This window comes from Platichthys flesus, chromosome 23, assembly GCF_949316205.1.
Source record: "Platichthys flesus chromosome 23, fPlaFle2.1, whole genome shotgun sequence".
Classification (NCBI taxonomy): Eukaryota; Metazoa; Chordata; class Actinopteri; order Pleuronectiformes; family Pleuronectidae; genus Platichthys; species Platichthys flesus.
In genome coordinates, this window is record NC_084967.1 from 4,008,689 (window position 1) to 4,021,852 (window position 13,164).

General features: G+C 39.9%; 2 protein-coding genes across 4 annotated transcripts in view; one reads left to right on the forward strand and one right to left on the reverse strand.

Moving 5' to 3' along the window:
* The window catches only part of osbpl8 (oxysterol binding protein-like 8), an 81,591-nt gene extending 71,437 nt beyond the window's left edge, over positions 1-10,154 (reverse strand). For all 3 annotated transcript variants that reach the window (XM_062382709.1, XM_062382708.1, XM_062382707.1), the window contains exon 1: positions 9,865-10,154. The gene's annotated coding sequence lies outside the window, so the exon portion shown is untranslated. The remainder of the gene's footprint in view (positions 1-9,864) is intronic.
* Positions 10,155-13,011: 2,857 nt separating this feature from the next.
* The window catches only part of zdhhc17 (zinc finger DHHC-type palmitoyltransferase 17), a 28,435-nt gene continuing 28,282 nt past the window's right edge, over positions 13,012-13,164 (forward strand). The window contains exon 1 of the mRNA XM_062382671.1: positions 13,012-13,075. Coding sequence (XP_062238655.1) covers positions 13,013-13,075 — 63 coding nt within the window. The 5' untranslated portion in view covers position 13,012. The remainder of the gene's footprint in view (positions 13,076-13,164) is intronic.

A 13,164-nucleotide genomic window follows, 5' to 3' on the forward strand; every position in this document is an offset into this window, starting at 1 on the left:
TGTCAAAGGGGAAAGCAAAGATTTAGCCAGAATACCAATTGTCAACCTGATAACATTATTGAGACAATCTGCAAACTTTGTGTACTGAGGGTGGCAGCATCTGGAGGTAATACCTCTACTCTGCACGCACACCTACAAATGCAACACTAGATTAAAATCCAGTGTTAAAGATTAAAGCAAATGCTCTGCAGATTCTGAGTGGACACTATTTCCCTTACAATCTCCGGTGTCATTGACAGCAGCAGTGTTGTCACAAGTGTATTACCCAGTGGGATAATCTCTACTCTGTGTCGTCCATAGAGTGGATGAAGGGTTTTTAAGGGACAGGGCTACAACTCACATTTAAAAAAAACAAATCAATCTTTTTATTTACCACTCACACACAAACAACATCCTAGGCTCACCGACAAAACGATTTATTGTCTCATTACATCAGAATGATTCCTCCCTATCTTTTTCCTTATGTCCTGTTTCGACACCAATCCTCTTTATTGTGGTGCAGCACAGCAGGGCCACAGAGGGTAATCCGGTTCTGACTCCGTTCCAGGGGTTGTTTGTAATTCTTAGAGATCGCACTTGGAGATTACTCCTTTGTGGCAATAAGAGCAGACAGATGTTACTTTTGAAAGAACTCTGTGTTAGTGTGCGAGACGAGTCGTTAAACTACTTATTTGTTTTTAGATTTTAAAAGTGAAAGCTATCTTTTCCCGAAGCAGTCCGTTCGCTTGACTTACTGCGTCTCTGCAATTTAAGTTTGTGCGTGTGTGTGTGTGTGCATGCATGCATCAGTGCGCGTGTACTGGTCCAGCTGCAGGGGGAACATGCTGTTGCACCCGGGCACCCAGCTGCGAGTTTGCTCCTGAGGGAAGAACAGGCAGGTGAGGGCTGACGGTGGTGTGTAAGAAAATGCTGGGACAGGCTTCTAAGCGACGCACTGTATCCAGAAGCCCGAAAAGTACAATATATGTCTCTCTACACACACACAAATAGCACTCTATATCATAGCCATGTATAACCATGAGCGTTTTGAAAAAGACATTTAATAAAACATGGAGTCAGTGAAGCCAGCAGGCAAAAGCTCACAATCCAAATAAATGACAATGAATTTGAAGGAGGATTTTTATCAAAGAACCACATAGCATTCTGTGTGAAACATGTATTCATAGCATATGTAGCCCTTCACCATTTTTGCCATCCTGATTTTTCTATGGATTATTAAGCCTGAACACCTCCATGACCTTAAGTCTTTCCTGGTTTGTGAGTTGTTTTTCTTAACAACCTCACACCAAATAACCATCCATTCACAATAATTCCTCAAACGTAACATGGCGTCTTTAATATTCCAGACGTTCATTGATCAATGGGAAAGCAATTTCGATATAATCTCCTCATGAAAACCAATTCCATCTCGCTCTCCCTCATTATCTCTCCCCAGATAGGTGCATTGTATTAAACTCCATTGTTTGGAGCTTTAATCCAGTAGTGAAGCATCAGCCTGCATCGGAAATGAATCAACTTTAACAGACAATCAATGCATTGTTCTGAGTCATTATGTGAAAATTGTTTCTCAAATTGGTTCTAGCTTTTCAAACTAGTAGTAAATATTATATATCAAATTTATTTCTTAAATAAGGTTAAAGTAAATATTCTTTTGGGGCTGTTTGTCGGACAAAACAAGAAATTGTCAGAAATCACCTGCCTACATTTTTCATTGTGTACAGTTTCAGTCCCTCCTGTGTTTCAGCATCCAAAATTCAAGGAAGACCATCTCCCTCGCCACTTTCAAGATCTGACTATGTGTGCCCTGCAATTTGGCTTTTGTGAAAAGTGGAAAATGCAAGGCTATGTGAGGATATTACACCACTGCATTGAAAGGTCATCTTTAAAGAGGATTAATGACAATGAAAAACGCTTAATAATGTGTTGTGTGGAGTCAATTCTGCAGAGTGTGGCACCAAATTAAGTTCCGCTAGAGGTTACAGTGAATTGGAGGGACAGACACAGCCAAAGGCTTGATTCTCCAACAATACCTCAGAATTAAAATTTAACAAAGACGCCTGTCACTCCACAAATTACTGCAATTATCAGCCCAAAGAGCCGCAGTCAAGCCTGCTTAGCCCAAACAGAAAGTGGCCGTGGTCATTTTTGAGATAACAATTAAATGTTGATAAGAGAGATCGACTTCAAACTTACAAAAACAGTACATCTCAAAAGGAAAGTTTTCTTGATTGATTGTTCATCCATGAGATCCAGGTATGGTATATTATGATCTTCTCTCTTAAATGATCTTTATTTGCCATAATAGCATTGCTCATGTCACAGGGGATATAGAAGACATACTCTATGTTCCTGGAGCTAAAAGGCAATCTAGTCTTTCAGCTTCTTTCTTCCTGGCTGGTCTGTCATGGTTGGCTCCAATCATGTCCCTTTTCCATCAGGCACGTCTCTGCCTGAAGGAACCTCCACCGCCAGTACGAAGAGAAGCAGCTGAAATGAAAACCTGCCAAAAGCTAAAAGCTGCTACAGTTTCGTAGACAGTAATATTGATCTGGTACGGTATGACACTGCTTCCTGAACACTTAACACTCTGTGCAGCATCACCATTACAATATATCAAACAGGCTCATCAAAAGCTGGGCACAGGACTCAGGAGTCTGACCGAATGAATTAGGACGCCTGTCTGTGCATGTGATGTCAATAGGTTAAATTGTATCTTCAACATGGAGGCAGGAAATGTCCCCACATAGAGGAGGCACCACTACCATCATCTCCCTTCAATATACCATCGGTATTCTAATCAATGGGTGATTAGGATAAAAATAGAAAATGGCCCTGACTTTTTAACCACTGAAAACCAAGGACAATTCTAACACTTTTCATTTTAACACATGCTGAGGATACATCCATCATTTGTACATTTCTGTTTTAGACACTTTTCGAGCCTCTAAAACAGACGCACTGGACAATGTCGCAGGAACTGTTTTTGCTTCGTGACTTTAAATTGACAATACCGCTACCAGCGATAACAAGCAAATTGCGCTAACACTTGCTGTCATTAGCAGTTCCCCCTCGTCATCTAATATCTGCTCTTTCTCTACACCACTGCTGTTCCTCGTTCATAGCATTTTTCTGGAACTAAGCAACCAACTGCAGAGTAGACAATCTACTTCCTTGTTTACACAGGCTCGCACATGACCATTATATCTGAACGGCCTTGTGATATGTGTGATATGTGTAGTCAGATGTGTTAGTATGGACAAAGATCACTTCTGACATGGAGCGTAAACACTTGTCTGGAGAGGCATCGTGTATTTAAAGTAAAATATATTTCTAATGGTTGCAGCCCGAGTTCTCAGTGCTGCCCTGAGATGCATAATATTCAAATCCTGTTTTTAAAAACTGGGATAAAGAAGATGGGAATACAGCTACTAACTGAACGCAAATGTAACATCATACTTCACTATCTGTCATAGCTGGCCCTGCATGTATGATCAAACATCCATGTGAGATAGTTTTACTTACTTTTGTTTACAGTATATGTATATTTTTCAGGAACATATTTGCAGCCACTAAAATGAAACACCTTAAAAAAATCATTGTGGAGGGCCTTTGTTTCCACCGTGTTTCCACCGTCCTCACAGAACAGAAAGAGATATTTACTTCAGAAGGCTGCACCAGCGGATTGTTGGATGATTCACTGGTAACCAATTGAGTAACCTGTCCATTATCTGTTTTTTTCCTGTGACTCATCTGGAAATGTCTTCAATACAGTTCAGGGTGTGGTCAAGGTACTGAGATAAATTACAGTCCCACACCATGTGCAGATACTAGGTTGACTCACATCTGACATTTATAAGTCATCTCCTGAGTTCAGACTCTGTGGTTATTTTAAGGTGGACTGGAGTCTGGAAGTTGGTTAACACAGTTGTGGGGAAAAGCAAGTTTCCTCTGTGGGTAAGCCTACAGGGTCAGCTATGCATAATCAATTATGGATGGAAAAGTAGACTCCTGTCCAATAATCATTAAACCAAAGTGTAGAGGAGAAGACACTTTTGTAGTGATCAATAGTATTATTCTATCACATTTAATTCTTTCACATTTAAAAGAGTGGAATTAGGATACAGACACAGTATGTCTCTCAAATCTTTCCTGATAACAGGGCTGCGTATCAGAAAGGACATCACCACAAGATACAAATCTTTATACGTAGTATTATATTGCATTATGATGTGCGATGCAATATATCGCAATATAAAACTTGTTGTGTATCAACTTGATAGTATGTGTGCATCACAGAATATTGATAACTCCGGCAACAAATTGTGCAAATACTACTAATTTATTAGGACAAACAATTGCATTGCCAAGTGTCACTTAACAAATTGAACTGAAATGCACTTTCCATAAGCTTTATCGATATGTTTGCACAGCCCTAACTGACAGTGAATGATTTTTTTTGATTAGCTGACTGTTTGGTATAACATTTTGGTTAGAATGTTGCCGATGATTAAAAATCAAGAGGTTCACAGGGTCTTGATTCTCCATAAGGTTTTGCTGCCAAACCTGGACAAAATGGTGTAAACAAGTACAGAGCAAATCCAATTGTATTTTGCCATTGGCAGATGTGGAGATTATGATAGCAATCATTTCACTGTTGCCTGGTCAAAAAGGAAAATTTAATTTTGCGTCTCAACTCGGGGGCATCCAGCAGCGTTTTGTTATTGGAGGCAGCCCACCTGTGTAGCTTGGAAACCAGCAGATCTTTCAGTGATGCGAGGGGGAAGCAGCAGCTCAGGTGGGCAGTAATATGATTCCCCCCGCCTGTGAGGAAATAAACCCGGGGCCCGACGAGCGCGGACACTGAAGCTAATGGGCTGAGACACTCATAAAAGGGCCTGGTGCTCCCACGCTCCTTCATCAAATGAGCAAATGCCGCTCAGCAGTGGGCCTGGTGCAAGGCTGACACAAGAAACCACGCTTAACCAAACCCTGTCATTGCAGGAGACAGGTGCAAATTAAAGGCATGTTTGTTCAGTTTTGCCTGATGTAGCACGGCCAGCAGCAGTCGAGCTCCTCTGAACAATGAAGGCCTAGACTTTTAAACGAAAGCTGCACAGTAATACGGTTTCATTGGCATTAAAGCAGCCGCTTTTATTGCTAAGCCTTGCTAACCCTCTCAGAGGCGGCAACAAAAGCCGCCGAGCTACAAACCACGGCAAAGTGCTGCAAAATGTAACCCGATTTGTTTGCCACTCCTGGACACAAGAAAGAAGAGTCGACTCTATCATTTGGACCACATCTGGCATTTGTTAGTGCAAATGCGTCCAATCAGCCAAACCACAGCCAGTGGCCTGAGTGTCCCGGCTCGGAAGATTAGTCCGCACTGATGCACTGGCCTTGGCATTTCAATAGCTCCATGAGTAGCACAGCGTTTGTTATGGCTCCAGATGAGTGTTTCAGTCTGGAGGGAGAGCGAGAGAGGGACTTATAACTCGCCCGATAGGTGAACATTTGTTCAGTGAAGGAACTCAACTTGTGGGGGTTGTTATACCGTTTCATAATGTGGCTGCTGTGAATCTGTTCAAGGACTGGAACTGTGATTAAGTGCTCTGCTAACTGATGTGAATGACAATGTTTATCTTATTACAATGCTACCTGTAAAGGCGTGGGATATGTAATAACTATTAAATAATAGCTTTCATCTTGTTTGCTTGTGTGTGTCATTATTATAATAATATAAGAACATAATTGTTTCACAGCCAAGTTTCTAAGAGGCTACTGTTTTTAAAATCTTTATCAATATTACGATTGTATAAATAATCGCCATTATAGATATGGTCACAATAATCTTGCTGGAATGGGATGGGTTTGATGGGGAATGATTTAGTTTTATTTAGCAAACAGACCAATTGCTGCGAGTCATTAGCTCCCAGTCGAAAAATAAACCAATCTTTGCCTAACCGAGTGATTCATTTCTCACTGTAAATACAAAACTCTGTGAGGAAGATTCCTTAATATCTGCTACAGTGGAACATTTCAATTTTCTGAATCAGCTGTAATGATTCAAACAAATATTGAGCAAGAATGTTTCAGATTCAGCTTATCAATAGCAGCCTACATTGCATGTAAATAGTTCCTGTGGGAAGCTGAGTACAATCTTCATATCATGAAAGGAATCTGATGTAGCATAAAGAAACTAGGGATAATGAAAACATATTGAAAAGTCCTTAATAAATTTCATAACAAAAAAAAAGTATGAAGAATCTTATCAAAATAAGGTTGACAAACAGGCTTTCATGCTTAGCAGATTCTAAAATCCTTTTTTTTTAAAGCTCCATATTGGGCTCCATATTTCACAGACAAAATGTAATTCCTCGTGCACGTGCACCCGCAATAAAAGGCTAATTAAGCTACTGAAGTGTGGACACAATACTACATCCTTCAATTCAATATTGGCAGACATCGAGGCTAATGTTGATATACCATATTCCAGTCTCGTTTTTATTACACACCTAATAGACCTAATGCAGAGTAGGAGAGAAACATTTCTCCTGCTCTGCAGACATGACCTTGTTCAATGGCTGATTTAGAAATAAACAGCCTCTCTCCCATGGGTTGGTGGGAGCTAGCTTGGCACTTTGCATAATTAAGCATCTTCATTAATAAAACTGTGCATCACAAGGTAAATCTTCCATAAACGCCTAATTTGCCATGGTCACGGGTCTCGATAAATGCTTTCAGACATGTAGCAATGTTTGGGGATGAAAGGTATACCAATTTTCTTCTGCAAACAAGACATAATTAAATGTCAAACAGATACTCAACATTCATGTTTAGAAGCAGTTAGGGTGCTTCTGTAATGAGCCATTTGAGCTATGCATCAGAATCTGGCCTAAAATAAATAATAAAACCTATTTAAGAAGAGCGGAGACCACATGACATGGCATCACCATGCAGTGCATGAATAACATTCCATGTAATTTAGCTGACGCTTTTATCCAAAGCGACTTCCAATTACTGCATTCAACATCTATGAGGGGCCATACGGGTTCAGTAACTTGCCCAAGGACACTTCGGCATGGGCTGGGATTCAAGATGTCGACCTTCTGGTCGGAGGACAACCACTCTACTCCTCAGCAACAGCCGCCCTTCATAAAGCTATTGTATTGAGACTGAAAATTATTCAAATGATTCAATCAATCAGGTGATCAGAAGAGTAATCTGTTTTGGACACACCATTAATTGTTTCAGTCATTTTTTCAAGCTTTTCCAGCCTCTAATCTTAAATCATTTTGTGCGGTTCTCTGTTATAAACTGATTACTTTTCCAGCCTTCCAGCTAGTGTCCAACTGATACTGCAACGTTGCTACACTGTCAGTCTAGCTAATGTCCAACAGGAGAAATAACCATGCAAATCTAAATTCAAACCCAAAGCTCTTTTCTCTGTGCTCTGATAAAGGCAGAGCAATATCGGAGCCCCATCGGCTTCACAGTCCCACTTAGCAACGTGAGACACGAGAATGGAGCTGGAGTTGAGAGACATCTACGGCCCGATTTATTCACAAACAGAAACATTTGGACTAATCTCTATTAACAGCTATATGCCTATGAATGCAGATACATTTAGAAGACAACAGCTGATGCATTTCGGTCAATGTGTTCCACCTCTTTTACTCTCCATATTGACTGTTTACCTGCATGCAACCTAAGCCTGCTAAAATGTGATTGGTCAAACTAAAAAAAGGAAACCAGAAGGCTGCTGCACCCACAATCTTGTCATCGCCCCCCCCCCCCCCCCCCCCCCGCCTACAGAATCTGCATATCCACATGCATAGAGATTAAAGGCAAGAGTAAAACTCCAGTTGCATTAATGAGTGGACAGATTTGGTTATTCATTGATCCAATCAAAATAATGGCATCTGAGGTTCAGTCTTATTCTTCCTCACTTTCTGTTCTTGTTGTGCAGCGGCAGATGCATTTCCTTTTCATGCCAGGAGCACAGTGAGAGCAAGGCTGATGGGAACCAATCTAAATGCAGATGGTGTCTTTATTCATTATCCATTACATTGTGAAATCAACATCAAAGGCACTTATCTATTGCCACACTAATATCTTTGTAGAGCCACTCTGTGCATATGTAACAGATTTCTGACAATATTAGTAAAAGCAATAATTGATAACTAGAAATAATAATTGATTTATTTGCAATAAAAACAATTGTTAGTTGCTCTCTTACACTAGTCTAACCTACAAAGGGCATCAATTTTGAAAAAGAATACTTATTGTGCTCAACAACACTGGTTGTGTTACCATGAGAGTAAACATGTCAGTTTCATTTTCTAACTCTGTGCAAACAAGCTTCACAAAGGGGACCCCTTTGTCTTTTTCCTTTGTATATCCGCATCATTACAACCCTGATGATCCTGAATAGACTGTGAATTCAAATATAAAGGTAATTGTGTCATCAAGGGAAGTGTGCAGGTAACATGATGTGGTTGGAGAAGGGCTGAATGGAAACTCCATTTGACTGACAAATGAGCTGGTTAGCTCCCTTGAGCCTTGATTGTGAGGGTCACCTTCACAGAAGTTTGTCATGGAAAGTCTGGGATTGCCCCTTTATTTTATGCAAATACGCAGAGGATGGAAAATATGAAAATAAAGTGTGTGACTGGTCGACGCCAAGTTGGCCAAGGAGCAAAACCAGGGCTGGGCCATAAAACAATACACATAACTAGTTGACAATATAACAAAAATCCAAACCATAGCTATATGATGCGCATGAATTGTGTAAGCACAGTGAAGACAGTATCCTTCTACTTCAGATTTGTAAAATGTTTTGTTGAATATCAAGTGTTTGTCATTCTCTGTTCATAAAGAAGAGTTTAAAACCACAACCTTCACTCAGGAGCAAAATCACTACAACCAATAATGCTCCATTTAAAATGAGGATTGTCGATACCGACTGATATGAACATTTCAATTTTGGCCCGACACGAAAACTAGCAGAGTTTTCATCAGGAACTCAAACCACCTGATGTCAACAACAAATTTGACAGCTTCCATCCTGATTTGATGCTTCATACACTTATTGTGGATGGATGAATGTGAGCTGATTTTCAATGCCTTCAAACGCAGGATACATTTCAAACAATAAACCCCAAAATGGTTCAAACAAACACTTACACAGAGCAGAAAACCCGGAGGGAGAAAGCTTCATAAAAATCGCAGGAGGATAACTTTCACAGGCTGCTACAAGATATCCCGTAACAGGCCAGGAGCGACCGGATGCTTCACTTGGTCTGACACAATTAGGAACAGGTCTTGATGCCGGACAGTCTCCTGTTTCTGCTCCTGGCTCCTTATCGGGTGAAAGTGGTAAGAGAGCACCATTGAGGGGCTGAGGGGTGCAAACGTGAAAAACTGGGGCAAGATCACAGGCAGATTTTTGAAACATCAAAGCCACATTGGACGTGAATGCAACAGATTCTTCCAGAAACCACCCAGACTCACTCTGCTGGCAGGAAATGGGAATCTGACCACTCACCACTTGAGCTCTTCCCGTTCAGATCGCCCAGCTGCAACTATGCTATTTCAAACGCCATGTTCCCAGTGGAGGGTGAGTCGGGACAGCTTGTACAGGAAGTCTTCTAGAGATGGAGAAGCAGGCTGCCCTAAGCTACCAATAACCCCGCGTTATTACATAATAGTACGCGGCGCCCCGACTGCAGAGTCACGGCTGTCAACTCGTCACAAACACACACACACACATTAGCAACTGAGCTAGCTGCGTTGTATCATCATCATCAGCTGGTAAAGGGGTGCGTTCGTTTTGTCTTGTCCTCGTTTGGTGCGCGTGAGACTCACCTTTCCTTTCTTTGGGGGGTTCTACGTGCCGGCCGGTCGCGTGACGGGATGACGACAGGGAAACACAGGCTGTGGATATTCGTCCGGTCCTGTGCTAAGTGTTAGCAGGCGGGGTTGTAATGTGTATTAGCAGGCAGCCATTGCTTCAGTGCGCGTCCCCCTCCGCTCGGCCACGTCATCCAGGTCAAGGTATTGACGTTTAAAGCACATCAGTATTCAGGGTTGCCGGTTCGATTGCGAGCGTCACCGACCCACTGATGTTCAACCTGTTCTCCACTGGTCCGCCTACACTGTTCTCTCACAGGATCTGAGGGGACGGAGCTCAAGTCAACAATAATGAATCATATTTCCGGTTCCAAAATTCAAACTAAAAGCCGATTTTATTTAACTGAGACAGTTTTGAAGAGACTCGTATTTTATGATAATTGTCCTTAAATATATATCCCAGTATAATAACATTTATTGTGAAAAAAACATTGTACATGTAAAGAAACTAGTTTTATTTGTATTTTAATCAACACCAAAAAAAGTTCACCCTTCTACATTTAATTGATTTTCAAGTGATTAAATCAAAATGATAAAAGTTGTATGAAATAATTATTTAAATATTCATTCATTCAGAAATGGCCTTCATACACAACAGCTTGATTGATTGTGTCAATACCCTTCTCATATGTTTTTTAACACTTTTCTTGTTATTTTATGTTTTCTATCTTCTAACCGCATCAATATATATTCATACTGACTTTTCACGATGTTAACATATATCTTTTGCATGTATATGTTGTTATTATATATATTTAAACAATACAAAATTATATATATATATTGATAAACGCTGCCATATGTGATATAGGAATCGTGATTGTATCAGTATTAAATTACCATTGTATTGGTAAGTTCTATTAACTAATCATGGTAGCTTTCCTTTTATGCCAAGTTACTTTTAAATACGCTGTCCTGGCTTTATTCTGAAGATCGAACGATCGATATCCTGCTCAGGATTGATGACAGTCTAACTTGACACAAAACATGATACTTCCTTCCTTGTTTCTACTCGGTCATCGTTTGATTTCCCTGAATGGACAGAGCAGCTCAACAGCGACCCTTTCAGGCCACTTTCACTTCTGACACAGTCCATCTGAACGCTCCATGCCTATGATGGAGAACATTTAGGTGTATAAAGTCATATATTATCATTATTGTGGTGGTGTATGGCACCTTACATGGCTGTTGTTAAGATTCTTTCCGGACAAACAAATTGATGTCTCGTTTAATTTGGATATTAATTGAACCGTTGTGTGTTAAAAATGTTTACGTCTATTTGTCAAAATTATGTTTCATATTGGGATTCATGTTCCCTTTTCTAACATGCTTTTAAAATCATTGTTTTTAATGTAGTACATTGGACTCTATGTGCAGCTAATCACGTCATCATAGGTTTATAAACTGTACAGGATTACTGTGCAAGCATGTCTTGGTAAAGCCTGACATCTAGTGGCTGAGAGATGTACGTGATGGGACGTGTAGGAACAAATGAGGAACGCGTATGTTGTTGCATTCTATTGGGTGTTGTGAAATGTTAAAATCAAAGTGTGACTTTAGGTTTCCTTGTGGCCATATAGTGCTGGACACTGTAAAGCCAAGCTGTGTGTTTGATTTAAGTGCATCCCAGACTTAGCCCTGACTCAATAACATTCTAAAAAATGGTCAAGGATATTTTTTTCTTAAATTGTATTGAAGACCATAATGTCGTTGAAGAAAATATATTAATGATGTGTGACTAACCTCAAAGCATTGTATGTATGAATGTATGTATGTATGTATGTATGTATGTATGTATGTATCTATGTATGTATGTATGTATGTATGTATGTATGTATGTATGTATGTATGTATGTATGTATGTATGTATGTATGTATGTATGTATGTCGGTCTGTCTGTCTGTATGTATGTATGTATGTATGTATGTATGTATGTATGTATGAATGTATGTATGTATGTATGTATGTATGTATGTATGTATGTATGTATGTATGTATCTATCTATCTATCTATCTATCTATCTATCTATCTTTCTTTCTTTCTATCTATTTAGTAGCACTTGAATGGCACTTACTTAAAGCACTTTGTACTTTGGCTTTCTTGAAGAAAACTGTACTTTCTTGAATCGTGTTGTTCTTGGTTTGTACCCTCATGGTTGAATATACTAATTGGAAGTCGCTTTGGAAGAAAAAAGCGTCAGTTAAATTAAATGTATTATCTATCCATCTATTTATAGTAAATATGTGTATACATATTTAAATGTTTCTATTTTTCTTTGGATGTTTCTAGCTGTTTTATTTATATATTTTATTTTAATAACTGACGGCACCAGGCAGAGACAAGGGAACAAAGAATGTCATAGCATTGATAACTTGTAATTTCTGCATATAACAATAAAGACTTTGTTCAAGTAGATTTGGGATGAGAAAACCCATCATAAACTCTGTATCTTGTAACAAACAAATAATAGTTCAAAATGTTCAAATGTTCAATGTCAATCAAATTTGGACAGATATGTGACCGACCGGTGTTCTGCAGGTTTGTTGGTTGCCTAACACACCTCGGAAATAGCCAACATACAATGTATGAAAATATAACAGCATGACGTAAATCATTCTAACTTTTATATAAACCACAGACATTTACAGTAATAAAACATATTGAGTGTCATTTTCGGAAAAAAAACTAAAAAATCTTCACTGCAGATAAACCTGGTAGGATGAGCAGAAAGTTTTCTAACTTCACTCCGCACCATAGACTTTATATAAAAAGCTCCAGCACGCAAACAATATAAAGTGACATTTTGTTGTAGAACCGTTTGAGGAGGACCCACTAATGACAAGGAGTAATTCTGAAGTCGCTCTAGAGCAAACAGACAATAATAAACAGTCAGGTTTAGAAGAGGGAGTGCACAAGTAGTTTATCCTGTAATGTACATTAGATCTCCTGGTAGAATGATGTGATTATGTGACCTTCTGTGTGATGAGACCTGCCCTTCATCTCTCACATTTTGACAGCTCCTCTCTCCTCCTCCTCCTCTTGTTTTGTTTCTACTACACAGGCTCCTGTTTCCCACAATGCTAAGCGGAGATCACCACCAAGATGGCCGACGCTATGGAGGAATATGAGAAAGAAGCTGGCTGCGTCCCCATTCTCCATCCCGAGGTACGCTGTGTTGACTCCCCGCCGCGACTCGCACACACGGACACACACCGAACGCGTCTCGCCCGGTCCGTGTGTGGTGGGTTTTTGTC